At 40.0% G+C, this 27,838-nt stretch overlaps 1 protein-coding gene across 1 annotated transcript in view; it reads left to right on the top strand.

Annotated features, from left to right (window-relative positions):
• LOC144577203 (uncharacterized) overlaps positions 1–27,838 on the top strand; it is an 88,494-nt gene that overhangs the window by 20,158 nt on the left and 40,498 nt on the right. The window contains exon 2 of the mRNA XM_078333121.1: positions 20,470–20,980. Coding sequence (XP_078189247.1) covers positions 20,470–20,980 — 511 coding nt within the window. The remainder of the gene's footprint in view (positions 1–20,469; positions 20,981–27,838) is intronic.

Genomic DNA, 27,838 nt, shown 5'->3' with positions numbered 1-27,838 from the left:
TGCATCTATTTGGCTGTTCTCTCTTTTCTTTTTTATCAGTCCAGCTAGTGGTCTGTCTATTTTGTTGATCTTTTCAAAAAACCAGCTCCTGGATTTATTGAATTTTTGAAGGGTTTTTCGTGTCTCTATCTCCTTCAGTTCTGCTCTGATCTTAATTATTTCTTGTCTTCTACTAGGTTTTGAGTTTTTTTGATCTTGCTCCTCTAGCTCTTTCAATTTTGATGATAGGCTGTCAATTTTGGATCTCTCCACTCTTCTCATTTGGGCACTTATTGCTGTATATTTTCCTCTGGAGACTGCTTTAAATGTGTCCCAGAGATTCTGGTATGTTGTGTCTTCGTTCTTGTTGTTTTTGAAGAACTTCTTTATTTCTGCCTTCATTTCATTGTTTATCCAATCAACATTCAAGAGCCAGTTGTTCAGTTTCCATGAAGCTGTGCAGTTCTGAGTTAGTTTCTGAATTTTGAGTTCTAACTTGATTGCACTATGGTCTGAGAGGCTGTTTGTTATGATTTCAGTTGTTTTGCATTTGCTGAGCAGTGCTTTACTTCCAATTATGTGGTCAATTTTAGAGTACGAGTGATGTGGTGCTGAGAAGAATGTATATTGTGTGGATTTGGGGTGGAGAGTTCTGTAAATGTCTATCAGGTTTGCTTGTTCCAGGTCTGAGTTCAAGCCCTGGATATCCTTGTTAATCTTCTGTCTGGTTGATCTGTCTAATATTGACAGTGAAGTGTTAAAGTCTCCCATTATTATTGTGTGGGAGTCTAAGTCTTTTTGTAAGTCATTAAGAACTTGCCTTTTATATCTGGGTGCTCCTGAAATGCGTCCATATATATTTAGGATCATTAGCTCTCCTTGTTGTATTGATCCTTTTACCATTATGTAATGTCCTTTGTCTCTTTTGATTTTTGTTGCTTTAAAGTCTATTTTATCAGAGATGAGAATTGCAACTCCTGCTTTTTTTGCTCTCCATTTGCTTGGTAAATCTTCCTCCATCCCTTTATTTTGAGCCTTTGTGTATCCTTGCATGTGAGATAGGTTTCCTGGATACAGCACACCGATGGGTTTTGGTTTTTTATCCAATTTGCCAGTCTGTGTCTTTTGATTGGTGCATTTAGCCCATTTACATTTAGGGTTAATATTGTTATGTGTGAATTTGATCCTGCCATTTTGATGCTCGCTGGCTGTTTTGCCTGTTAGTTGATGCAGATTCTTCATTTTGTTGATGCTCTTTAGCATTTGGTATGTGTTTAGAATGGCTGGTACTGGTTGTTCCTTTCTATGTGTAGTGCCTCTTTCAGGAGCTCTTGTAAAGCAGGCCTGGTGGTGACAAAATCTCTGAGTACTTGCTTGTTTGCAAAGGATTTTATTTTTCCTTCACTTCTGAAGCTCAGTTTGGCTGGATATGAAATTCTGGGTTGAAAGTTTTTTTCTTTAAGGATATTGAATATTGGCCCCCACTCTGTTCTGGCTTGTACAGTTTCTGCCGAGAGATCTGCTGTGAGTCTGATGGGCTTCCCTTTGTGGGTGACCTGACCTTTCTCTCTGGCTGCCCTTAGTATTTTCTTTTTCATTTCAACCCTGGTGAATCTGATGATTATGTGCCTTGGGGTTGCTCTTCTTGAGGAATATCTTTGTGGTGTTCTCTGTATTTTCTGGATTTGAATGTTGGCCTGCCTTGCTAGGTTGGGGAAATTTTCCTGGATAATATCCTGAAGAGTATTTTCCAGCTTGGATTGATTCTCTTCATCACATTCTGGTACACCTATCAAACGTAGGTTAGGTCTCTTCACATAGTCCCACATTTCTTGGAGGCTTTGTTCATTCCTTTTTGTGCTTTTTTCTCTAATCTTGGTTTCTCATTTTATTTCATTGAGTTGATCTTCAACTTCTGATATTCTTTCTTCTGCTTGGTCTATTTGGCTGTTGAAACTTCTGCATGCTTCACGAAGTTCTCATGTTGTGTTTTTTAGCTCCTTCAATTCATTCATATTCTTCTCTAAGTTGTCCATTCTTGTTATCACTTCCTCGAATCTCTTTTCAAGGTTCTTAGTTTCTTTGCATTGATTTAGAACATGTTCTTTTAGCTCACAGAAGTTTCTCATTATCCACCTTCTGAATTCTGATTCCATCATTTTGTCACACTCATTCTCCATCCAGCTTTGTTCCCTTGCTGGTGAGGAGTTTTGGTCCTTTGTAGAGGCAAGGTCTTTTGGTTTCGGGTGTTTTCCTTCTTTTTGCACTGATTTCTTCCCATCTTTGTGGATTTATCCACCTGTTGTCTGAGTAGTTGCTGACTTTTCGATTGGGTCTCTGAGTGGATGCCCAGATTGTTGATGATGAAGTATTTCTGTTTCTTAGTTTTCCTTCTAACCATCTAACCCCTCTGCTGTACAACTGCTGAGGTCCACTCCAGGCCCTGCCTGTCTGGGGTATACCTGTAGCATCTTCAGAACAGTGAGGGATGCTACCAGTTTCTTCTTCTGCTATCTTTGTCCCAGAGTGATGCCGGCCAAATGTCAGTCTGATCAGTTCTTTGTGAGGTGACTCTTTGGATATACAGGGGTCAGGGAGCTGCTTGAGGAGACGGACTGTACTTTATAGGAGCTCAAGTGCTGAGCTGTGAGCTCCATTGTTCATTCAGGGCTGTTAGGCAAGCGTGTTTAAGTCTGCTGCAGCAGAACTTATAAAACTCCCTTTTTTTTCCTCAGATGCTCTGTCTCAGGGAGTTAGGGCTTTCTTTATGAGTATCCATTGCACTGTCCTGCCCAGCTAGGAGGCAGTCTAGTCACTATTTGCTTGCCGAGGCTCTGCCCTGCTACTGCGTGGTCTGCCCTGCTGTCGTGGGCTCCACCCTGTTGGCAGAGTCTCTCTGTTATGGCAGGTTGCCTCGGCAATTGCAGGCTGCATCAGCAATGGGAGTGTACCTCAGTAGGGGTGGAATGCCTTGGTAGTGGTGGACGCCCCTCCCCCACCGAGCTGCACCATCCTGGATTCAGCTGTGCCCTCGGTGAAACTCTCAACCCCGAGCATTTCGAATCGCTGTTTTGTTTGTCCCTGTGGGGGTGGGACCCACTGAGCCTGATCACCTGGCTGCCTGCCTCAGAGCCCTTTTTCTCTTTTTTTTTTTTTTTTTTAAGTTGAAGGGTTGACTCTCTCCCAGGTGTTTCAGTTGCCTGCTGATAGGGCACCAGAATCTGTGTGATTTCCCATGCAGCGACCCACTGCACCAGCTCAAATGTCGCTTCCCGGGAATCTCCTGGTCTGGCTCACTGTCCGAGTCCCGTTTAATCAGATGGATATGCTAATCTGCCCTCCCAAATCTCAGATTGCAGGTTTAACAGGGCACCCAGACCAGTGCATTTTGTGTGGGTGCCGCTGTGATGTGGCACCAGCCGAAATGGCTGCACAAGCTGAAAGGGCTGTGCTAGCATCCTGTGTCTCTCCTACACCTGGGAATTTCCCCGTTCTGTGGGCAACAAAGATCCATCTGGAAATGCGGTTAGGACTCACCCTCTGCGCCTTCACTGAGAGCTGCAATCCTGAGTTGTTCCTACTGTGCCATCTTGGAAATCCCCCTAGCAAATTCTTCTTAAAAGACCCTGGCCAATGTTCACAGCTCAGACCTTTCTTTCTTTTTAATTTTTATTTTAGGTTCGAGGGTACATGTGCAGGCTTGTTATATAGGTAAACTTATATCACAGAGGTTTGTTGTACAGATTTTTCATCACCCAGGTACTAAGCCTACTACTCAGTAGTTATTTTTTCTAATCCTTTCTCTCCTCCCACTCTCTACCCTCAAGTAGGCCCCAGTGTCTGTTGTTTCCTCTTTGTCCGTGAATTCTCATCATTTAGCTTCTGCTTCATGAGAACACATGGTATTTGCTTTTCTGTTCCTGCTTTAGTTTGCTAAGAATAATGGCCTCCAGCTTCATCTATGTTCTTTTAAAAAACATGATCTCATTCTTTTTTTATGGCTGCATAGTATTCCATGGTGTATATGTATCACATTTGCTTTATCCAAATTGTCATTGTTGGGCATTTAAGATGTGGAGAAAAGGGAACACTTATACACTGTTGGTGGTAGTGTAAATCAATTCAACCCTTGTGGAAAGCAGTGTGGTGATTCCTTAAGTAGCCAGAAACAGAACTACCATTCAATTCAGCAACCCTATCACTGGGTATATACCCAAAGGTATATGAATCATTCTACCACAAAGACACATGAATGAGAGTGTTCATTCCAGTACCATTGGCATGAACTGGAATGCCAAAGCCCATTTCTTTCTGGTGCACATTTTGGGCCTTAAAAGTTGTTTTAAATCTCAAATAGCTAAATGCTGTTTTAGTTAGAGCTCACAGTTTGTTTAGCAACATAATTTCCTCAAAAATGTAGAAATCTCTTGATTTATTTCTCTGCTGAAATTCCTCATTGGTTCTTGCATGTTGTACACTTTACATGTTTGATCTGTTGGCACATTATTCATAATTATTTTAAAGCTTTCATCTGTTGGTTAATAATATCTGAGTCATCTCTAAACTTGGTTCTGCGAATTGCTTTACATCCTCATAGTAGGTTGCTTTTTATATCTTTTTAGTTGTGTAATTTTTTGTTTTTGAGACAAGGTGTTGCTCTGTCACTCAGGCTGGAGTGCGGTGGTATGGTCACGGCTCACTGCAGTCTCAACCACCCAGGCTCAAGTGATCCTCCAACTTCAGCCTCCAGAGTAGCTGGGACTACAGGCATGTGCTACCACATCTGGTTATTTTTTTTTAATTTTTGTAGAGCAAGGGTCTCCCTAGGTTGCCCAGGCTGGTCTCTAACTTCTGGGTTCAAGCCATCTTCCCACCTTGACCTCTCAAAGTGCTGGCATTATAGGCACGAGTCATGGTGCCCAGCCTCAGTGTTGTAATTTTTGATTGAATATTGGGCCATTATGTATACTGCAGTGGAGAGGAAGGTAAACAGTATTAACTTCTGGATGTGCTCTTATTCTGTCAGGCCATGAGTGTGGAGTTGGGTCAACCTAGTTAGGTGTTGAGTTTGCTTTGGGTATTGTCCTTCATTTTTTGCTTTCAGTGCACCACAGGCTTCATTCCTTGGGCTACTACTACCTTGTACTCCTTGGGATGGAAAACAGGGTGCTGAAGGGTTTCTTTCATTGTTTTTGTTAGTCCCTTAGCTTTCAGTCATTTCTGCACACCTGTGCTGCAGAGGGAATCTCTCCCCACACTCTTGCTCCCCATTCCTCAATGGTATAATGCCATTCCAGGGAGGGGCTTCCTGTTGTCCTGTTCCAGCTTCATTCTTAGGCCCTTTGGAGCTGGACCTTCAGAGTGACACTTTCTCACTATTTTTGCATGTCCTCTAAGTGGCAATGAAACTGTCTCAGCCGGGCACGGTAGCTCAAGCCTGTAATCCCAGCACTTTGGGAGGCCGAGGCGGGTGGATCACGAGGTCAAGAGATCGAGACCATCCTGGTCAACATGGTGAAACCCTGTCTCTACTAAAAATACAAAAAATTAGCTGGGCATAGTGGCGCGTGCCTGTAATCCCAGCTACTCAGGAGGCTGAGGCAGGAGAATTGCCTGAACCCAGGAGGTGGAGGTTGCAGTGAGCCGAGATTGTGCCATTGCACTCCAGCCTGGGTAACAAGAGCGAAACTCCGTCTCAAAAAAAAAGCAACTGTCTCGATCTGGGGTTGGTTTTGTGCAGGAGTATCCTGCTGCTCCCCCACTGCCAGCAGACTTCTGATTAGTAGGGGTTTAAGACACAGGGCCCAGGATGGTTTCTTGCCTCTCCCCAAGAGGGAAATGCATTTTGCTTCTACTCTTTTCATGTGAAATGGGTCTTTGCTTGAAGGAAAAATGTTAGCTGCTCCTTTCCCAGTGATTTAAGGCGTCTGCTGCATAGAAGAAAAGGAACCAAAAGCAAGTCAGGTCTCGTGCCCATCCCCTAACAGTTACCAATCAGTTTGTCACACCTGAGCCAGTGAGTTGAGCCAGAACCTCAGTCTTTTGTGAGTACCCTGTGCTGGGTTGTGAAAAAAATCCAAGAGCGAAGTCTGTCTTTGTTCCTGAGATGCTCAATTATCCAAAACTCACATGCTGTCCTACATATGGATTAATTTTGTTTTAAATTTATTTTAGATAATTTTTTTGTTACCTACTTATATGATGACCACCAGTTTTTCCCATACTTTGCCAGATGTCTAAAGATTCATGTGCTCTGTCTCCTTTTGAAGGAATCTGTCTCACTTTGGAATTCGGTTTGCTCAATTCAGCCGCCTAGTGATTGTAGCTTTCTAAAATTCTCCATGGCACGTCATGCTTTAATAAATTAATCAGCTTTTTCTTGTTTATAGGTTTAGAGTGATAATCCTTATCACACTAACTTTGTATCAAATATCTGAAAAGGAAACTGAAATTGTTCATTCTTCAGTTTGAAGTAATAGAACTCAGTTCTGGATAACTTAAGAAAAAAGACTCATATTGATATTGGGGCACTAACTGAACCTACAGGTAAGCTAAAGAAAGAGGTTCAGGCCAGGAGCAGTGGCTCTCACTTGTAATCTCAGCATTATGAGAGGCTGAGATAGGAGGATCCTTTGAGGCCAGGAGTTTAAGAACAGCCTGGTCAACATAGCAAGATCCCATCTCTGTAAAAACATTAAAAAACAATTAGCTAGACATGGTGGCATGTGCCTGTAGTCTTAGCTATCAGGAAGCTGAGGTGGGAGGATCGCTTGAGCCCAGGTGTTTGAAGTTTGTGCCACTGCACTCCTGTCTGGGCAATACAGTGAGACCCTGTCTCTAAAAAAGAAAGAAACAGTAAACTGAAAAAAATTCAAAATTACACAAGAACCAGGGTACTTCCAAGGGTTTAGGCAACAAAGATTACTTAACTATCTTTTTAGGGTACCTTGACTAAAAGGAATGAACTCCAAATGTGATAGGTACTCCAGATTTAAAGTATTGGGAGTATTTCTGATAACCAGCTTAGTCCTCACACCTATCCCTTGGTTTTAGGAAGACACTATGTTTCAGGAAGACACAATGGAGAATAGGTAACACAGCAAGATAGTTGTTATATCACTGGAGTATTGTGAACGGATTCTGGGTAAGTAAGACAAAATAATTTTGCAATAGGCTTACAGATTTCAGAAATCTGTAATCCAGATTTTATTCATTCATGCACTCAACAAATATTTATTTGGTATTTGTTACATGCAAAACAATGTTATTGTTGAAATTACAGGCAAAAAAAACCCACCAAATAAAGAACGTTTGTGAATTAAATTATTAATTTTTGTGCTTTATTTCTTAGTTTTATTCTTGAATATTTAGGTAATAATGAACATGTAAAATGCTAATCTTTTGTTTTGGCAGTGAGTAATCAGGGAAGGTAGAAAATAATACTAGGGTAACTATTTTTACACACTGAAAATGAAAAATCATCATGTGGATTATTATATGATACTTTAAGGAAAAAGCTGTTTTTGGAAAACAAATGCTCTGTGTATTGAAAAAATACTTTTTTTATTTTTATAATTAGATGAATGTCAATGATTGTTCTTTATCCCCCGAGAATATTATGAGATCTATATTAGTCTTGGCAGTGACTTAAGGCAAAAGAGCAAGGTCAAAGACAGTACAGAATTTCATTTGATAGATTATTTATTGTGAGTCAGGATTTCATTCCTTGTGCTTCTAAGGAAATTATCTTGGAATCTGAGTGTGAACCAAAATGTTAGCAAGTTTAATGTTGTATTATTTTCTTGGCAAATGAAATGATTTCCTAAGGAATTGGCCTGGAGATGAAAGTATGTCTGGGATACTTGAGTCCCCAAATGTGATGAACTATACTGGTTTCTCTTCCTTAATGAGGAAGAGAAGCCAGAAATCAGAATGAACTGGATTTAGACAAACTGAGTTTTGAATCTCACTTTCATTTGTAAACAAAGAAAGTTGTTTGATACATTGAGAATTTCACTTTCCTTATCTATAAGATGGATGTAGTATGGCCTTCTAATGAGAATAAAATGAAATATTTTGTACAGAGTACTGTGCTTACTGAAAGCTCAGTAAAAAATAACCATCATTATTAGCTCTTCTACTGTAATAATCTACCAAGCCTGTAGCTTCTGTGGGTGATTTAGGTTTAATTGCTTACAATTTTTTTATGAAGATAAATTTGATGTACTGAGTCCTGTTATTAACACATTGACTTACTATAATTACCAACTAGAAATTTTAATCTCACTCTTAAAATAATCAGACTTGCAAATTACAATTAAGGTGTCCATTGCTGGGAGCAACAAATAAAAAACCTTAAGCCACATCCCTGAAAGAACGAAGAAATGGGGATTGCAATGGATAAGAAGAGCCATGAACCTGTAATCCCAGCACTTTGGGAGGCCGAGGCGGGTGGATCACGAGGTCAAGAGATTGAGACCATCCTGGCCAACGTGGTGAAACCCCATCTCTAATTAAAAAAAATACAAAAATTAGCTGGGCGTGGTGGCATGCACCTGTAGTCCCAGCTACTCGGGGGGCTGAGGCAGGAGAATTGCTTGAACCCAGGAGGCGGAGGTTGCAGTGAGCCGAGATCGCGTCACTGCACTCCAGCCTGGCACCTAGTGACAGAGTAAGACTCTGTGTCCAAAAAAAAAAAAAAAAAGAGCCATATTCCTTCTTCACATTGTATCAGCTGAGTGTGGGAGTCATGCGGAAGACCAGAGATTACTCTGCCTGAGGGGCTAACAAGTGTGTAGTCTTCAAATTGCACCATAAAATCATAGAACTATCATTAGTAGAACAAATATTTAAGGGTTTGTCTTTTTCGTGTGCTTTGTTTGTGATTTTCTTTGAGTCGTTCCTTCCATAAATAACATGGGTTATGAGCTAGATGACTTAGTTTAATCCTTGGTTTAATCATTGATTTCTTATGGGACCCAGTTTCCTTAATAGCCAGATTTTGATTATAAAATTGTGTTTCCTCAAACTTCAGCTGCTGGGGGTGAATGGAGACACAATAACTACAAATAGTTAAACTTTGTTCTTTCTGTATCTTCTGAGATACTTTGAGTTCCACTTAGCATGTTCTAGTTATTTCAGGGAGATGAATGGGGCTGGTGGGGAGTTGCTCAGCTAAGGATGCTTGGTCACCATGGGGCAGCATGAGTTTCCCCTCTGCTTGAGATCCCAGAAAATCCGAGTCTGCTGCTGCCTTCTGTGCACTTCTCCCCTAGTTTGCTGGTACTGCTAATGTCAGTGATAAGTTACCGCTCACAGAAATGGGACAGCTGAAATTAGTAAAACAAATAAATAGCAACAACCCAAAAATTAAACAAAAAGTCTCACCCATCTTTGTCATGGAGTTCCCAGGTGTTTTGTGCTTTCTGTGTCTTACTGGAGTTCCCAGGTGTTTTGTGCTTTCTGTGTCTTACTGGAGTTCCCAGGTGTTTTGTGCTTTCTGTGTCTTACTGAGTTTCCAATTAAACAGGCTCTTTAGTGTTGCAGGACTAACATCTTCCCAGTACTCAAACATGGGAGCTGGGCTGGAGGACAGTGTGAGCAATAGCTATCAAACTCAATTAAAATCATCCCTTCCTTCTGGCACAAAGTCAAGGTTATTGAAACAAATTTGTGTGCCTGCCCTTTTCTCCCTTAGAATGAGTTCTTTTTTTTTTTTTTTTTTAAATTGTACTTCAGGTTCTAGGGTACACATACTGATCATGCAGGATTGTTGCATAGGTACATACTTGGCAAGGTGGTTTGCTTCCATCATCACCCCCGTCACCTGTAACTGGCATTTCTTCCCATGTTAACCCTCCCAGCCTCCCTATCCCCCATTGTTCCTTCCTTAGCCCCCGCCACTGACTCCAGTGTGTAATGCTCCCCTCCCTGTGTCTGTGTGTTCTCACCACCTATGAGTGAGAAGATGCGGTGTTTGGTTTTCTGTTCTTGTGTCAGTTTGCTGAGAATGATGGTTTCCAGATTCATCCATGTCCCTGCAAAGGACATGCACAGGATGAGTTCTGTTTTACTAGGAAACTCCTCAGACCCTTATTCAGATATATTCTTGGCAGATATTAGTCTTCCAGACAAGCCCTAACTGATCTTCAAAGCATAGACTACCTAGAGCCTTGTAAATCTTAGCTTCATTGTTGTTTATGTATCTTTTTTATAACATGAAAATAGGTGTTAGAACATGCAACATGAAGTAATAACTAATACAGACAGTTTGGCTCTATGTAGGTAGTAAAATAGATGATGCAGATTAGATGCATATTTCTGCCCTTACATCTCAGCATCCATCACGTAAGAACCATAGAACCACGATCCCTGGAAAATATGGGGAGGTCTTGAATTGATTGAGACTGAATCTTCGTGGCCTGATGGAGGGAGAGGCTCAAATAAAAGTTAATTTGAGTTATAGAAAAATACAGTTAGACCTAAGGGAGACCAGATCATATGTTGACACAAACACAGCTCCCTTCATCCTCAGCTTTAATATGTTTGCCTCTCAGGAGTCTAGTGGCAGCTAGCTTCCTTGTGCAACTGGGTAGAAGCGAGGTCTCTGGCTCTGTGGGGATTCTAGCAGAGGGTACCTAGCCCAATGCTCTGTCTCCCAAAGGATGGGCAAAGAACAACATCAGGAACTTAGTGAGGACAAAGAGCACTGGAGCCTGGGAAATGCTTGGTGGTTAGAGAGTTGTGGATCTTTGGACAGAAGACAATGTTGGCTCAGATCTCCATACCTTCACAAAGGCATGAAAGAAATGTGCAGGAAGACTGGATCTTCCTGTTTCTCAGGCTCTGAGAGTACCAGGAGACTTCAGAGTAGGAGAGTTTTATGGACACAGAAAGGGGAGTACTAAACACTGGGGTCTATTGGGGGGAAAAGGGGAGGGCCAGTGGGAGGGGGAGGTGGGGAGGGATAACCTGGGGAGAAATGCCAAATGTGGGTGAAGGGGAGAAGCAAAGCAAAGCACACTGCCATGTGTGTACCTACGCAACTGTCTTGCATGCTCTGCTCATGTACCCCAAAACCTAAAATCCAATAAAAAATTAAAAAAAAAAAAAAAAGAGTAGGAGAGTTTCCTTCAAGACCTGGAGCAGGGTCTGGTGGCCTCTCTGCTTTCAACTGTAAGCCCCTGTACGTGGAGAGGGCTTTATCTTTCACTGTCAGTGAGATTCCTGTCATTCAGCATCTGAGCTCCAATGAACTGATATAGAAAAAAAACCTATCCAACGGCTCAGAGAAGAGCACACATCAGAGCAAAAAAAGCACTGTTAGAGTTAAAGGAGACAGTGAAAACTTGAATTACCATTAAAGAGCTGCATAAAAAATTCTTTCTGGTACTGAAAACATGGATTCCCAAATAAAAAATTCACAAAAAGATCTGAAGGACAGGATACTCTCTATAGAAATCTCAACTGAAGGTCTGAAAGATCAAGGTCTGAGAAATACTTCAAAGCTTAAGGCAAAAGAGAATGAACCTCAAAAAGAAAAAAAGTATGTTTTGAATTTCAAAAGGCAATAATTTAAAATAACCAGAAGAAAATTTCCTAGTTTAAGACCTAAGTGTGGTGAAATTCTTCTCTCTCTCTTTTTAGAGACAGGGTCTCACTATATTGCCCAGGCTGGTCTCGAACTCCTGACTGCAAGTGGTCCTCCCACTTAGGCCTCCCAAAATGTTGGTGTACAGGTGTTAGCTACCACACCTGGGCCTTGTGGTAAAATTCTTGAATGTTAAAGATATAGGGAAAAGCCTGCAAGTTTCAAGCAGTAAGAACAAAATAATCTACAATAAACAAGTATTAGATTTGCATCACATTTCACATTTGTAATAATGGAAGCTAGAAGTAAAAATTATTAACCATAGTTTAAGAATTGGACCCTAACCAAAGGATTCAGTACCTGGACAGGGTGATTCACCTCTCAACACAAAATAAAAATATTCATAGATATACAAGAAAGAGTTTATTGCTTAGTATTTTATCACAGGAAAATCCATAAGAAAAGGCCTGAACCAAACAGTAAATAGACCAGAATAGAAATCTTTAGAGATGGAGGATGATGAAAAGAGAAGTAGAATTGGACGATAGGAGTAAAAGAATGTTGAAAAAGGAAGTTGGTTAAGTGAAAATATTCTACAAGCCTTGTCTTACTGAATGCAGGAAAGAGAGGAAATATAGGATCTGTGCTATGGCTTGGCTTTGTGTCCCTACCCAAATCTCATCTTGAATTATAGTACCCATAATCTCCATAAGTCGTGGGGGGGACCCTGTGGGAGGTAAATGAATCATGGGGGTGCTTACCTCCATGCTGTTCTCATGATAGTGAGTTCTAGGGAGATCTGATGGTTTTATAAGGGATTTCCCCTCAGCTTCCCTTGGCACTTTTCCATGCAACTGCCATGTGAAGAAGGCTGTGTTTGCTTCCCACTCTGCAATGATTGTAAGTTTCCTGAGGCCTCCCCAGCCATGCAGAACTGTGCATCAATTAAAACTCTTTCCTTTATAAAGGAAAGCTCTGTATAGCAGTATGAAAATGAACTAATACGACTAACAGGAAAATAATATCTTTCCTTCATATAATGATCTGGTAATACTATTTTATTATAAGAGCAAGGGAAGGGAAGATAACCATTTATGAAAAGAAAAAATCCCGGCAAGCTTGCAAATAAATGATTAGAAAGGGGAATTAATGCAACTTGATCACACTGGCAACCATAAAAAAAAGTAAAAGGGGAAACAACATGATAAGTAAGTACAAAATAAGACAGGAAGAATAAAGTTACACATATCAGGCATTTCACAAATGTGATTGGACTGAAACTCTCATTAAAAAAAGATTTTATTTTAAAAAAGTAGATCTATGTTTTTTGAAAAATGCATACTTAAAATATGGTAATAAAAAAAGTTTGAAGATAAAAGAAGAACCAAACCAAACAATGGGAAAGCACAGAAAAGACAAGAACAGAGGCAATTTTAATAGCAAACAATGCAGAAGAGAAGGTTAAAGCACTAAGTAATATAAGGAAGATACTATAAAATTGATTAAATGTTCTGTTTTTAGCAAACAAAATAAAAAACCTAAATAAACAAGCAAAACTTTAGGACTGCAAGGGGACATTTTATTTCAATTAACAAAAGGAAATTAAAGAACATGATAAAAATAATTGTTCTGGATTTTTCAGTGTATCTCTCCCAGAAATGAAGTAACTTCGACAAAAAAAGAAAAGCTATGGAGACAACATAGAGTAAGTGAATTATACAATTATTAACCTTAACTTGTTAAACATTGCCATAGTCCATTTAGGCTGCTATAACAAAATACCATAGACACAGTTCTGGGGCTGCAAAGGTCAAGATCAAGGTGCCAGTAGATTTGGAGTCTGGTGAGGGCCTGCTTTCTGGTTCATATATGATATTTTCTTGCTAGTGTCCTCACATGGTGGAATGGGCAGGGCAGCTTGCTGGGGCCTCTTTTATAAGACACTAATTTCATTCATGAGGGCTCTGCCCTCATGACCTAATCATCTTCCAACACCCCCATCTTCTAATAATATTACAGTGATAATTAGGTTTTAACATATGAATTTTGGGGGGGAACATAAACATTCAGTCTATGGCACTTTCTTTTTGTGATAGGGTCTCACTCTGTCACTCAGACTGAGTACAGTGGTGTGGTCATCATTCACTGTAACATCAAGCTTCTGGGGTCAAATGATCCTTCCACCTCAGCCTCCCAAGTATCTGGGACTACAGGTGTGCCAATTTTTTTGTAGAAACAGGGTCTCAATTTGTTGGGTAGGTTGGTTTCAAACTTTTGGCCTCAAGAGATGCTCCTGCGTTGGCCTCTCAAAGTCATGAGATTATAGACATGAGCACATATTAATGTAGAATATTTTATTTTTTGAATACACACACAAATACATATATACACACATCCCCACCCACATACACACATACACACAAACACACACACATATGTATATACATACACATATAAATATATTTCATATTTCCCTAAAACGTTCATAAAACAAATCATGTGTTTAGCTGAAAGGAAAACCAAAATCAAAGAAGTAGAAAGCTTGCAGATTACATTCTCTCACCACAGTTCACTAAAATAAACTGAAGATAAAGAAGCACACAATAAGACACATCTTGTATGACAGAGGAAATTAAAGAATAAACAAATATCCAGAAATACTGACAAATCAAACACCTTAAAAATAATGGGGCACAGCAAAAACTGAACTCAGGAAAATGTGTTGCCTTCAATTATAGAAGCAGAAAGGTGAGTTAAAGGAATTAAGTAATGAGTTCACTTAAGAACAAAAATAATAGCAAAAAGAAAACAAAAGAAACTGAAGAGGGTATCAACAATGAAATTATTAAAATAGATAAAAGAGTAGAAAAGAATGATCCATTCAAAGATTGCTTCTTTAAAAAGACAAAATAAACATGTGAGCCTGCTAAGAAAAAGATAAGATCAAAGTTAGACACAATTAATTGTGTGAAAGCAGGAAAGACATTAAAACAATTCTAAGTAAATACTAAAGATGATACTAGCAATACATTAGAAAAATAAAACCTAGAAGAAGTGAATACTTTCCTACGAAAATATACATGATCACAACTGACACAGAAGAAGTGAAAACTTGAAAAGAGCAATTATTACCAAAGAGCTTGGAGAAGTGATTAATGATCTGCTATTGAAAAAGGCCGCAGGCAGATTAATTCACAGCTGAATTTTTAATCTAACTATTAAAGAACAGATAATTCCAATATTATTCAAACTATTGTAAGTCTTAGAAAAAAATGGAAAGCTCTCCAGTTAATTTTTTGAAGCCAGAATAACTTGAATACCGAAGCTTAAGGAGTACAACAATAATTAAAAGTAAAGGGCAATTTCATTTCTGAATATAGTTGCCAAGTGCGTAAATAACGTATTACAGAATACAACAGAGGAATGAATTACAAGAATAACATGGAATGAAAAAATAGGCTTTATTAGAGAAATGAAAATGTGGTTCAATATCAGGAAGTCTAGCTACATATTGATTACATTAAAAATTAAAGGGGAAAAAATCTCAACCATTATCAATAAGTTGTGAAAAGGCATCAGATAAAAGTCAAGTGACTCTAAGAAAAATGGAATCAGAAAAAAGTTCTTATGTAATCAAGGAAAGTCCACTAGTGAACATTATCCTAAATCACAAAAATTAAATCTTTCACTTAAAATCTGGAATCAGGCATCACCATTATCACTTACATTAGTGATTTGAACAAATATGAATAAAATAACTGGTATAAATGATTAAAAATATATCTTTTTTGAGACAGAATCTCACTCTGTTGCCCGGGGTGAATGCAATGGTGTGATCAAGGCTCACTGCAGCCTTGAACTTCGGGACTAACGGATCCTCCCACCTCGGCCTCCCGAGCAGCTGGGACTACAGACAGGTGTCACAACACTCAGCTTATTTTTAATGTTTTGTAGAGCCAAGATCTTCTTATGTTGCCCAGGCTGGTCTGCTGGTCTCAAATTCCTGGGGTCAAGTGATCCTTTCCTATCAGCCTTCCAAAGTGTTGGAATTACAGGCATAAGCCATTGTGCCCAGTCAGAAACAAAGTTTTTTATGTCGCTGATATGCCTGTTTTCTTTTTTTTTTAAAGACAGAGTCTCGCTCTGTCACCAGGCGCCAGGCTGGAGTGCAGTGGCACGATCTTGGCTCACTGCAACCTCTGCCTCCCGGGTTCAAGCAATTCTCCTGCCTCAGCCTCCTGAGTAGCTGGGACTACAGGCGCATGCCACCACGCCCAGCTAATTTTTGTTTTTTTAGTAGAGATGGGGTTTCACCATGTTGTCCAGGATGGTCTCGATCTCTTGACATCGTGATCTGCCCGCCTTGGCCTCGCAAAGTGTTGGGATTACAGACATGAGCCACCGCCCCTGGCCTGACATCCACCTGTTTTCTTAGAAAATCCAAGGGACTATTGAAAAAACAAGTAGTAATAAGAGAATTTCTTTCTCTGCATGAATACAAAATAAATTACAGAAAGCATCATCATCTCTCTTTTCTGGTAACAGCCCCTAGAGAAGGAAATGGGAAGAACATTTCATTCAGCAGGCAAGTGCTATAAAAAATTTTGGTATATATTTGGTAAGAAAGTTACAGAATGGCTGGGCGCGGTGGCTAAAGCCTGTACTCCCAGCACTTTGGGAGGCTGAGGCAGGTGGATCATGAGGTCAAGAGATCGAGACCATCCTGGTCAACATGGTGAAACCCCGTCTCTACTAAAGATACAAAAAAATTACCTGGGCACGGTGGTGCATGCCTGTAATCCCAGCTACTCAGGAGGCTGAGGCAGGAGAATTGCCTGAACCCAGGAGGCGGAGGTTGCGGTGAGCCGCGATCGCACCATTGCACTCCAGCCTGGGTAACAAGAGCGAAACTCTGTCTCAAAAAAAAAAAAAGAAAGTTACAGAATATATATAAGCAAAATCATAAAAATATGATTGGGAAAAGAAAATAAAAATTGGAAAAGCTTATCATCTTCTTGGATGAAATGACTTATTGTCATGTCAATTCTCCAAAATTTAATACATAAGTCTAATGCACTACGAATTATTTTTTGTCTTATATAAAATGCCATATAGTAGTTGAAAATGGCCTAAAGTCCAATATCTATACATAAAAGTAATTGTGAATGAGTATAATTTTAAATTTGGGGCTTTTTGAAGATTTGTTGAGAATAATCAAGACAACACTGAAACAAATTCTAAACCCTTTAATAAATACATTTTACATGAAAAATGTAAAATTGCATAAAGTAGATTTTAAATACCAGTCTCTCATTTCCTTCTCAATAAAAGGTGGGATTAAGGGGTTAAGTCTAGGAGGCTGAACTTATTTTTGTCCACTTTGGTCTGGTCAAACTTGGCTGTACATTAGAACTACCTACAGAACTTCATAAGAATCTAGTTTCCAGAGTCTAATGCAAGAGTTCCTACAATCATAACTTTGTAGCAAGAATTTTAGGCATCACTAGTCAACTTTATGCTACCAGGTTCATTTTTTACAGAAACCTAGAAAAGGGTATCCAATGTTTCCATCGGGAGGCCTGTCATTTAAATCCTCTTTGTGGGAAATGACTCATTTCCTCTGAGAAATGAGAGTTGAAAACAGGTTTTAAAAAATAAATAAAGAATATATTTTCTACTGCAGAGAGAACCTGCAATGTTCTCTCTACAGCAGGAGACAGTAAAAGTATGCTGAGATTAATATTGTCTATTGGTTTGAGTTGGAAATCCAACTTTGTCTCTTTCCAGTTGTGCTATCTTTGACAAATTAATACAACCTTGTAATTCTATTTCTTTATTTATAAAATGTGATAATAGTACTTCACAGAATACTAGTTACTCACTGAAACACACTTAAGATTTCATAAGCATTAGCTAAACGCAAACAGAAACAACACAATTAAACACTCTCTTCAGCAAGAGTAAGTTGAGAGGTTAATGTCACCACATGTTGTGGTAAGAGGCCGACACATAGCAGGTACTTGAATATCTTGCATCAAGATTTACATTTGTGGCTCGCACTGCTGTTTTATCAAAGACATTAAGTATTCTCTTTCTCTCTAGCTCTCCTTATTAGTATTATTTCAAAAGTAATATCATTGGAATGTTCCCAGATCATGCTAGTTTGTGAACATAAATAAATTCATATTAATATCAGTGCCTAAATAAGGTTTAACAATTATCTTAAGTTTAATAATCATTCCCTTGACCCTGTGCTGCCTCCCTAGGATCCATCAGTTAGGGCAAGAAATCCTCAGCTGTGTCTTTCAGGTGCTCCTGCTTTACCGCTCTGGGCTCCTACTTAAGTTACCTTGACCCTGTATTAGCCACCAGTGTCCTTTATGAGAATATGCTCTTACTGGGTAGATCAGTTCCTGTTGCTGGCAAGGCTGTATGGAAGTCTATTGCAGGTTGGGTGAGAGAATGGGTCTCTTGCCAGCTCTGTGCTGTCTTTGTCACTAGGCCTAAAGTAGTACTTCTTAGAACTTAATTTCACAAATGACTTTGTGACGATGATTATTTAGCTTCTGGCCCTAACTTCTTTCCCCAGCAGGCTCAAAAGCATTTGAGGACTCTGAGGAAAGCAAAGAATGCAGGCATCCCACCATTCTCTCCACTTGTTTTGTCAATTACCCAAGGCTGCCAGCACAAAAATTCCCGTTTCTTCATCCAGAAACGTGTTCCAAGAATGTCAGCTTATACAAATAGATGGCTGCAGATGTCACTGGCCCATCAGGATCATAAATCATAAGGTTCTAAATCCCTTTCTATATTCCTATCATCTAGCATCTGACAAAAAGTACTAATTCAGAAGGCACCTCATCTATTTGTGTTCTGCTCCTGCTGTTCCCTTTGAAAAGGAAACAACTGCCCAAGGAGAGAAGAATCACACATTTCTGAGCCTGAGGCCAGTCTGGCCCACTGGGGGACCCAATGCTCCAGCTCCTTGGCAACATGGAGCTTTGGGGATTTCTGCTGTACTGGTGCTGACGTATGAACCTTTACAACAACCATTAACATAATAACAATGCCATATCATACGGAAACAATTTAATTTTATTCCTGATTTCTTTTTTGTTTTTCTTTCTTTATTTTTTTTTTTTTGAGATGGAGTTTCGCTATTGTTACCCAGACTGGAGTGCAATGGCACGATCTCTGCTCGTCGCAACCTCCTCCTTCTGGGTTCAAGCAATTCTCTTGCCTCAGCCTCCCGAGTAGCTGGGACTATAGGCACGCACCACCGTGTCCAGCTAATTTTTGTATTTTTAGTAGAGACGGGGTTTCACCTTGTTGACCAGGATGGTCTCGATCTCTTGACCTCATGATCCACCCGCCTTAGCCTCCCAAAGTGCTGGGATTATAGGCTTGAGCCACCGCACCCGGCCTTATTCCTGATTTCTTAAAAAGCTTTCTTGAGGTGATGTTAAGTGTTGCTAATACCTCTGTTACTTAAAAAAATTTTTGATAAGGTATATGAGGATTCATTATAATAGGTTCACTGAAAAATTCTTGCCCTTTCCTGGGAATGGAAGAATGATAACATGTATTATAGTAATAGTGTATGTGTAGTGTAAAGTGTAATATAGTGAAAAAGATGATTAACAAGGCAGCAGTGGAGAGTTCCTCTTCACCCTCATATGACCCTGACAGTATATTGTGACGCTGATATTCGGCTAGTTCTGGATAAAGTCCAGCTTCTTTTTGGTCACTTTTTTTACCTGAAGGTGATACCTACCCTAGATACCTAACTGCCCCCTCTCTCCACTCTAACACGTATTTTCACAAAGGAAGGTTAAATAGACCCACATTCAAGTTGGAATCATAGAAGTGACATTGTTTAACGTATACCATTCCCAGAGGTATTCTAGGAGAAAGGAACAAGTCGAAAACTCCAGGTGGCAATGTCTGCTCTGCCGCTTATTATCGTGACTTTAACCCAGCATGACAAACCTTGATCCCAGTTTCTCAGATATTACAAATCTCACCGGGAGTTTTTAGAAGAATAAAGGAAGAAATGAAAATGAGACCACTCTCAGTACAATGGTCCATAGAAAGTGCTCAATTTATGTTGATTTACACAACGAAGGACAAAACTTTAATCCAGAGGAAATCACTTTAAATTGCAAAATTTTAGATTATTTGGGATGCATTTGGAGGGCTTTTTTTTTTTTTGCTACCTTTAGTCACATTTTATAGGTAGTTGCCAGTTCTGTTTTTTTTTTTTTTCTTACAGATAAAACTGTTGACTTGTCCTGATCTTCACCATGGTCTGAAATGAACCTCTGTGAGCCCAGTGTGACAGAGGCAGGGATCACAAAAGTCTAAGGAAGTCATGTGTTGGGACTTCTTCCAGTTCTATACAATTCATTTTATGTGAAGACATGATTGCCTTTCCGTTTTCAAGAGACTCATCTCTGAAATAGTGAACAATGAACCTCAAATATTCTTTAATTTCTGCAATAATCTTTTGTAAATCTTTTCTTGAAATGGCTTCCTAAATCTACATTTTTTCCCCCCTACTGCCGTGGTTCAAAATTTGCTTAGCAGGAACTCTAGGTCAGAACTGTCCCTCACCTCCCTGGATCTACAAAGCACCTACGGGATGGGGCCCCATCTGATTTTATGTCCTAACTTTCGAGCTGTTTATTCTTTGCTTCACAAAGGTGCCTGAACGATCTTAAGACTCTCTTCAAAGATTCAAGAAGCACCACTGTTTTGTGGGAAGGTGTCTGTGGTCAGAGAGGCAGGAGGAGGACCCGGCGCGTCGAGCCGGGAGGTAGAGGGAGGTGGCAGGAGACGCTCAGGCCAGCGCCTCTCGCATCTTTGAGGATGGGCGCCGCCCAGGCGCTAGCGTTGCTAAGTCCTCTGTTTGCAGCGTTCTGAAGGAGCCCCGAGCGGGACCAAGGCAAACGGGGAGCGGGGGTGGCACGGGAAAGCTCGAGCAGTGTCTTCAGTAAATCTCCAGAAGCGGCAGCGGACCCTCGGCTGGTCCCTCCTGTCCCCAAGCACTCCTGACTCCGAGGGGGCAGAGGATTCCCCGCGTCCTTGGTTCCTCCCAACCGTCGTCGGCCCCCGGCGCCCGCGCCTCACGGCACGTCGTGCACCCCCGGCCGCGGCAGGCGAATGGTCTGGCCCGTCGGTAGCTGCCACTCGCTCGGACAGCTACAGCTGTTCCAGGCGCTCCGTGTCGAGCGCAGGAGTCCAGAGCGGTGGCTGCCACGGCCGGTGGGCGGGAGGAGGAGAGCTCCGGACCACCAGCGCAGGCTGCCGAGCCCGGGCGGCGGCCCGCGGAGAAGCCTCGAGGCGTGGGAGCAGCCAGGGGACCGCCTGCAGTGGAGACGCGAGGACACGGGCTGGGGTTTCCTCACCCTGGTGAGTACCTGCTGTCGCCATCCTCCCCCGACCCCCTTCTACGTCCCCACGCCCAAAGGCTCCACCCTGGCCCTTATCCCGGGCCCCCATCCCGGGACCGTCACTGCTCTGGGGACACTGTCCCCGCTGGGAGCCGCGGAATAGGGAGCTGCTACGTTCGTGCAAATGATTCAGCACCATTCGTGCCCCGAGAGGTTTGGGCAGGATGGGGGAGGGAGAGGGCAGAGGGGACGGGGTCAGTTGCCTTGATCTCACCTCAGTTTTTAGGCACCAGATGGAAGACTCGGGCAGGCGGGGTCGGGTGGGGTGAACGTGGAGGCTCTCTGCTGGTTTATTCCGTAATTCCGTCTTTTTCCCACGTCTTGGTATAAACCTCCGTGAGTATGCGGGGCATTCTTGAAAGTGTGTCACATTAATGCCTTTTTCGCAAATGCGAGTGAAGTCTAGGGCCCTTGTTGGTACCTCTCACTTTCTACACGTCTTGCTCCATTGGATGCCTGACTCATGCCATCATCCACTTTTATCACAACGCAGCATTCCCTCGACTGATGTGAAAGATACCCTGTGAAAGTTGCCTTGTATTCTGTGTGGGTTTGATTGATACTGGCATAGAAAAAAAAGATTTAGGGAAGGTAGGAAATAATACCTTCAGAGCCTAGGCACTTACTTTTATATATTGTATTTTACTAAGTCATCATGATAACCCAGAACCTAATGTGGAAACTGAGGAGCAGGGAAGTTAAATTACATTCTCAAGGTCACAGGACAGGAATTCGAATACAGGTTTTCCTGACTCTGTATAGTTCATGGACTTTCCACTGTATTAATGAAGTGTGTCCAAGTATACATATATATGCTCTATTAGATATTAACCATAGAATTAATTAATTGAGTAACCTCAAACAGCAGCAACAACCTGTAAACTTTCTGCATATGGAATTATTGCTCTTTCAATATGAAAGTAAGATGCTTTGAATTGTGAAAAATATATTTTCTTAGAAAGCATATGGCAAAAAATAATATGTGAACAACACTACAGAGTGAGGTCATAACAGGAGATGTTCAACACATTTTTGGCAGTGACATGTGGATGCTCAAGTGTTGGAGAAATTGATTTAAAAAGTAGGAAGAACTCTGGAAATCTTTTTCTTAAGTGTTAGGGAGACATTTACAGTAATAATAGTTACTTAGTTCATGAGGTGTGCGACTGAACTGCACCCCACAATAGGGTGACAGATGCAGTCATACTAAGATAATGTTACTTGATTCATTACACTCTGTGATTTTGCATAACAGGTGATAACTCCATTTTACAGACTAAAGAACAAAATTCAGAGAAGGTTCGAGATCACTCAGTAAGTGGTGGAATTTGGACAAGTCTTGACTGTTTGTCAGTTTAGAAATACGCATGTTGTAGTAAAATGTAGTTTTTATATAGGGAAAACTGAATTAGTTTGTTGTTATCCTACCCTTCAGAGACAACAATTATATTGATCTTGTATGTTCCTTCTGCAAAAATAATGGATGCTAGGTCTTTCTTTGCCTGTTGATGGGTCTTTTGACTTGCTTTCATTAGGTACTTAATGGATTTTCTCTTAAGAAATACATCTCTTGTTTTTGTCTCAGAAGGCAGGTTGTTATAGTACAGATGCTCATTATCTCTAAATACTCAACATAGTATTTGATGATAGGCAGGAATAGATTCCATCATTAGTCCATCATTTTGTCCATCATTTCTAAAGTATTGAGCCATTTGCATTGGAGAATTCTTTTGCAAGTTAATGGGGATGTTGATAAAATCCACTGCCTAAATAAGGACATAAAATGGAGGCATAGATTTATATTTGTTGTTCAAACAAGACTATGAGAAGTGGGGTCTTGTGAAAAGTCTTGAGTTTGATTCCTAAAAGGTCATTTGATTTTGTTCTTTACATGGCTATAACCTGTATTCTGAACCTTGGCAAGACATCTTGCAATCCAATCTGTTTAATCCTAAGGGGGACAGCAGAACTGGTGTGAATGAATAAGCAAAAATACAATATCACTGCTATAAAAAAAAAGGAAAGTGCATGGCCTGGTGATGGCTGGTCAGCAGCAACGTTTTAAAACAGAGGCAGCACATTTTACTTAGATGACATCACTGAGCGTATTAATATAATACCAACTTGGCTTTAGAACTGCCCTCTCTCCCCTTCTCTCTCTGTTTGTCCAATGACTATAGTCTGTAAACCATCTAAATTCACCACTTCAAGAAACTTAAAGTCTAGCAGGAGAAACATTTACTTACACATGAGTAATTAACAAATAACTTAGAATTGGCTTAATACCAGAAAGAGGTGGTGCAGCCTTAACTGCTATAGTAATACCTTAAGAGAAACGAGATATAGTAGAGCCTTGGATGATCAGAGGGTCAGAAAAACCTTCATGGGTTGAAGTGAATTAAATCAGTCTCAGAGTTGGGAAGGTTTCTGATAGGCAAAGAGATTGCCACACAAAGGTTCAGATAAGAAGTGCTCATATGCTGTTTGGATAGATGGTGAAAGATCATGAAGAAACTTGAATGTCAGGCCGTGAGATCTGTTTCTGATCTGTCAATCCTTTCTCTTTCTTACATTTTCCATATCCTTTGTCCTGAGTCCTCTTTCAGGAAATGGTCTGTTTCCTGGGTACTAAAAGGATTAGTTGTCAGCTAAACCCAGAAAAGATTTTCTGTGCAAGTACAATGTTTCCTCTTCCAAAGGAATTTGCCTTTTAGCTCTGGCCCCCATTAGAGAAATATGAACAATTTAGAAACTGCAAGAATACAAAAAGGAAAAAAACACTCATCATCTCACCAACTAAAGACAATCACTATTCATTTTTGACATGTTTCTTTCCACTTTTTTCATGTGTAGTTTTAATTATGCTATCTATAATTCTTTCATATTATATTTAAATTTAAAAGTCTATAACTTTAGTTTTCATTTAATTACAATTAGGCTTAATACTAGTTTTAAAATGCCTAATAGGCTTAAAATACCTACATAATTTTCCATTTGGTAATGTATTATCATTTCCTAATCATTCCTCATTGTCACTATTGATGGCATCATAATAAACAATTATTGATGATAATAATAGCACTGTGATGAACATCTTTGTGCATATGGTCTTTTTTTTTGTATTTTGTATCCTTAACATAGAGTCTCAGAAATAACATTTCTGGGCTAAAGGGTATGTGGTCTTGGAGTTGCACTATTTTAAGCAAGTTTTGAAACTACTGGGTTCTTATGTTAGGTCATTCTTTCACTAAATAAATACCCGAGACTAGGTAACTTATAAGAAAAGAGGTTTAATTGTCTCACAGTTCTGCAGGCTGTATAGGAAGCATATCAGCATCTGCTTCTGGGGAGGCCTTAGGAAGCTTCCCATCATGTTGAAGGGGAAGGGGAAGCAGGCATGTCACATAGCAGAAAGCAGGAGAAAGAGAGAGAGAGTGTGAGGGGGTGGTGCCACACACCTTAAGTAACCAGGTCTCACGAGAACTCAGAGTAAGTGCTCACTTATCACCAAAGGGATGGGCTAAGCTGTTGGTGATGGATATGTCCCCCTGATTCAGATATCTCCCACCAGGTCCCATCTCCAACCCTGGGGATTAAAATTCAACATGAGATTTGGATAGGGAACTATATCCAAACTATATCATTTCTCCATGTTCCATTTGGAACACTTACATGTTGATTATAGAATATTTGTATATTAATAATTAATAACACCCAATCTTGTCTGTGGCTCCTCAGATTATACTCTTTCAAGCAACTTCTTTTGATTAGAAAGATGGATTAAATCATGGGGACTGGGAGAAAGGCAGGCAGTTGGTGTTACTGAGGAGAGAAGATGTTAATTTGGAGAAGAGGCTTGGAAAGAGTGAGCAAGAGTTTATAGTCAGAGAAGGAGAATATGTGATAGACTATTTTCTGGTTCCAGTGTTTTTGTGGACTTCAACTGTAAACCTCTGCACTCCCTCACCCACAACATACACCATGTCTATCTCCTTCAAATTTCAGCTTCTTCCATTCTCCAGTATCAGATTCCCAGGTCTTCAGCTTCAATGTCCTGGTATTCCAAGGCACAGCTGTGATTCACTTTTGCACTCTAATTTGGGGAATTCACAAAGAGAGAGAAGGAATATGGGACCTCTGCTTAGGTCTGAGCAGTAGTCCTGGGCAGAAGGTATAAGGTGTAAGGGAAGCACACTTGACAGACATTAAAGAGCCACCTCCCCTGTGCATTTACCAGAGATGACCTTTGAGAACAGTGACTGGGAGATGCATAACGTTCCCAACATCTCTTCTCAGCATTCAGATGCTCCCTACCCCTTGTCCCCAGTATCCCTCCACCATAGGAAATTCCCTTTATGGAGGAGAGAAACTGTGCCTCGGTTTCCTCTATCCACTGAAGGGATACATGGTACTACCTTCTTGCAATGAGAAAGGCAGGGGCCCAATGTTGGACAGATACTTTGGCTGGGCTCCTGACTTCCTCCTCCAGGTTCTTCCCTGAGCTACCTTTCTGTCCTGCCTCCACTCTCTTTCAAGGCTGAGAATCCATTGAGGTCACAAGGCTGAGACTCTATTGGGGTAGGCAGGCCTTCAAGCATCTCTGAGAGCCAGTAGAAGCAGAGCCAAGGCAGATGAATGTGTCTGAGGGCACAACTAGGGAACAGAGAGGCAGGTTCTTATAATATGCCATCAGTCTTGAAAGACTTGAAACAATGAAAACAAAAGCATCATGTTATAAACCAAAAAAAAGGATTTCCACCCCATTTTTCAGGTCCTGAAAGAGGATTTCTGATAGAAGTTGAACATTGACATAGGCAGAGTATTTTAGGCAGAATTTGTCCTGTGCTTAGTTGAAACCTATTATTAAAAAGTTTGTAAGCTCTTAGAAGGTGGTAACTCTATCTCCATTTCTCTTAGACATTATCTGTCAAAACTGAAGTGAGCTTAGCAAACATTTTCTTTGGAGTTAAGTTAAAGTAGAAAAGTTAAATAAGCTTGACTTTTCTCCACTAATCTTTATTTTAGTTATTTCCTATTTGACATTTATCTGTTAACACACTTCTGCCCATAGCACACACAGTAGTTGACAGATCCAAGGTATTGGAATTGTTTTGGCCCTGGGAAGGTGAATGCTAAGTAAATTTCCCCCCTTTTTCTTTCACCTTTTACTTGCATGCAACTAATTGGCTTATGTTTCCTTTGAAACTTTAGAGTTAAGTAGTCCAGCATTCTCTGGGTCTTCTCTGTGGCTGACCCAAAGGTCTCTTATCCTTTCTTTTGAAATTGATGAGATTGTTGGTCCACTGGGCATATTGAACCATCCACATTGTTTGCTTTTTCTAAATTGTGCTGTAGCGCCTGAGCTTTCTAACTTCTGTGTTATATTTCTCTTTCTGCTTAGCTATGTGTAATGGAACAGTATATTTGACAAATAATTATTTAGAACATTTTTCTCTCTCTTACCCACTGTTTTGCAGAGTGTGAGGTGGTGCCATGTTTAATTCAACAATATGGCAGTAGCTGTTTTTATAAACATTTTCCTCCCTCTTCCATTAGTATATATATAGTGAAGTTGACTTTTTAAAATAAATGGAGTATTTTTAGATTTGGAAGGTGGCTCAGCAGTAATCTAGGTAGCAGCTTCAAGATCATTTCAATGCTATTTCTTGGACTGGAATCTTCAGGATGCTTAGGTATATCTCTCATGTAAGGTGGGTCTATTTTTGTTTTGTAAGTGAAATGACTCCACTTAAACTTTATTTTGTAAAATCTGCTTTAATTGATGTAGTCCTAATACTAGGTCATAATGTGAAGTGTTGGCACAAAAAGTTAGCATCTATGGGTTTAATTCGAATTATTGCATTTGATGGGAAAGTTTTCATGTGTATTTTGTCATCACTATGATTTAAAAATCTATTTTTCAGGGTACTTAACAAAATCTATGACCATGTGTGATATTCATAGTGATTGCTGAAAAATCAGGATGGTAATTTTAGTACACAACTTAGTCTGTATTTAGAATCAGTCAGTCTGCAGTTAACTAACAAATAAATGCTAGTTGTTTTATGGAGAGAAAAGCTAGAAACTGAACATTTCCAAAAAAAAAAAAAAAAGAACCTGAATACTTTCTATAAGCAGTTTAATATTTATGAAACCCCGTGGGGGCATTTTCATTTAGCTTTAGGTTTGATCACATCCTAGATGATATTTTTAAAGCATCTCTTGAATCTAGAATTTTACAGATTGGCAGATATTCCCACTATTTTTACAATGTGAAAAATGGAACTAGAGAGAAAAAGCCAGGCAGAATTAGCATGCAGAATCATAATGAGATTTGAAATTGGTCTATAGCTGCCTGTTTTAGATACTAGTTTTGACAATAGATGCTAGTATTTGCTGTCATATGTAAATAAGAGGACAACTTTTATTGGTTTATTAGTCTTTTTGGTTTTTTCCTTTTAGAGTATTTGCAGAAAAAATGTCTTCTCAAGTTAACGGAATTTTTAAAAAACTAATCTGTGATGCCTATTTCCAGTTTATACCAGCTCCCCCCTTAGTTAATACACATACATTTCAACCCATTATTTTTTTGGAAAGTATAAACAAGTTGTTTCTGGAATTTGCCACAATAATGATAGGGAAATAGACAACTTAAATAATAAGGAAAATTTGAAAGGGAGGGATCAGTGCTTCTTAAAATTAAGTGAACTATATATACAAATGTGCAAAAAGCCTTTTCACTTGTCAAAAATCAGTGCCAAATGAGTGTTTTTGGCAGAAAGAAACATTTACTGCTGCATATGTTATGGGGTTGACA

The sequence above is a fragment of the Callithrix jacchus genome, chromosome 7 (genome assembly GCF_049354715.1).
Source record: "Callithrix jacchus isolate 240 chromosome 7, calJac240_pri, whole genome shotgun sequence".
NCBI classification, from domain to species: domain Eukaryota; kingdom Metazoa; phylum Chordata; class Mammalia; order Primates; family Cebidae; genus Callithrix; species Callithrix jacchus.
Note: the sequence above shows the minus strand (reverse complement) of the source record. Positions and strands in the feature narration are given on the sequence as shown.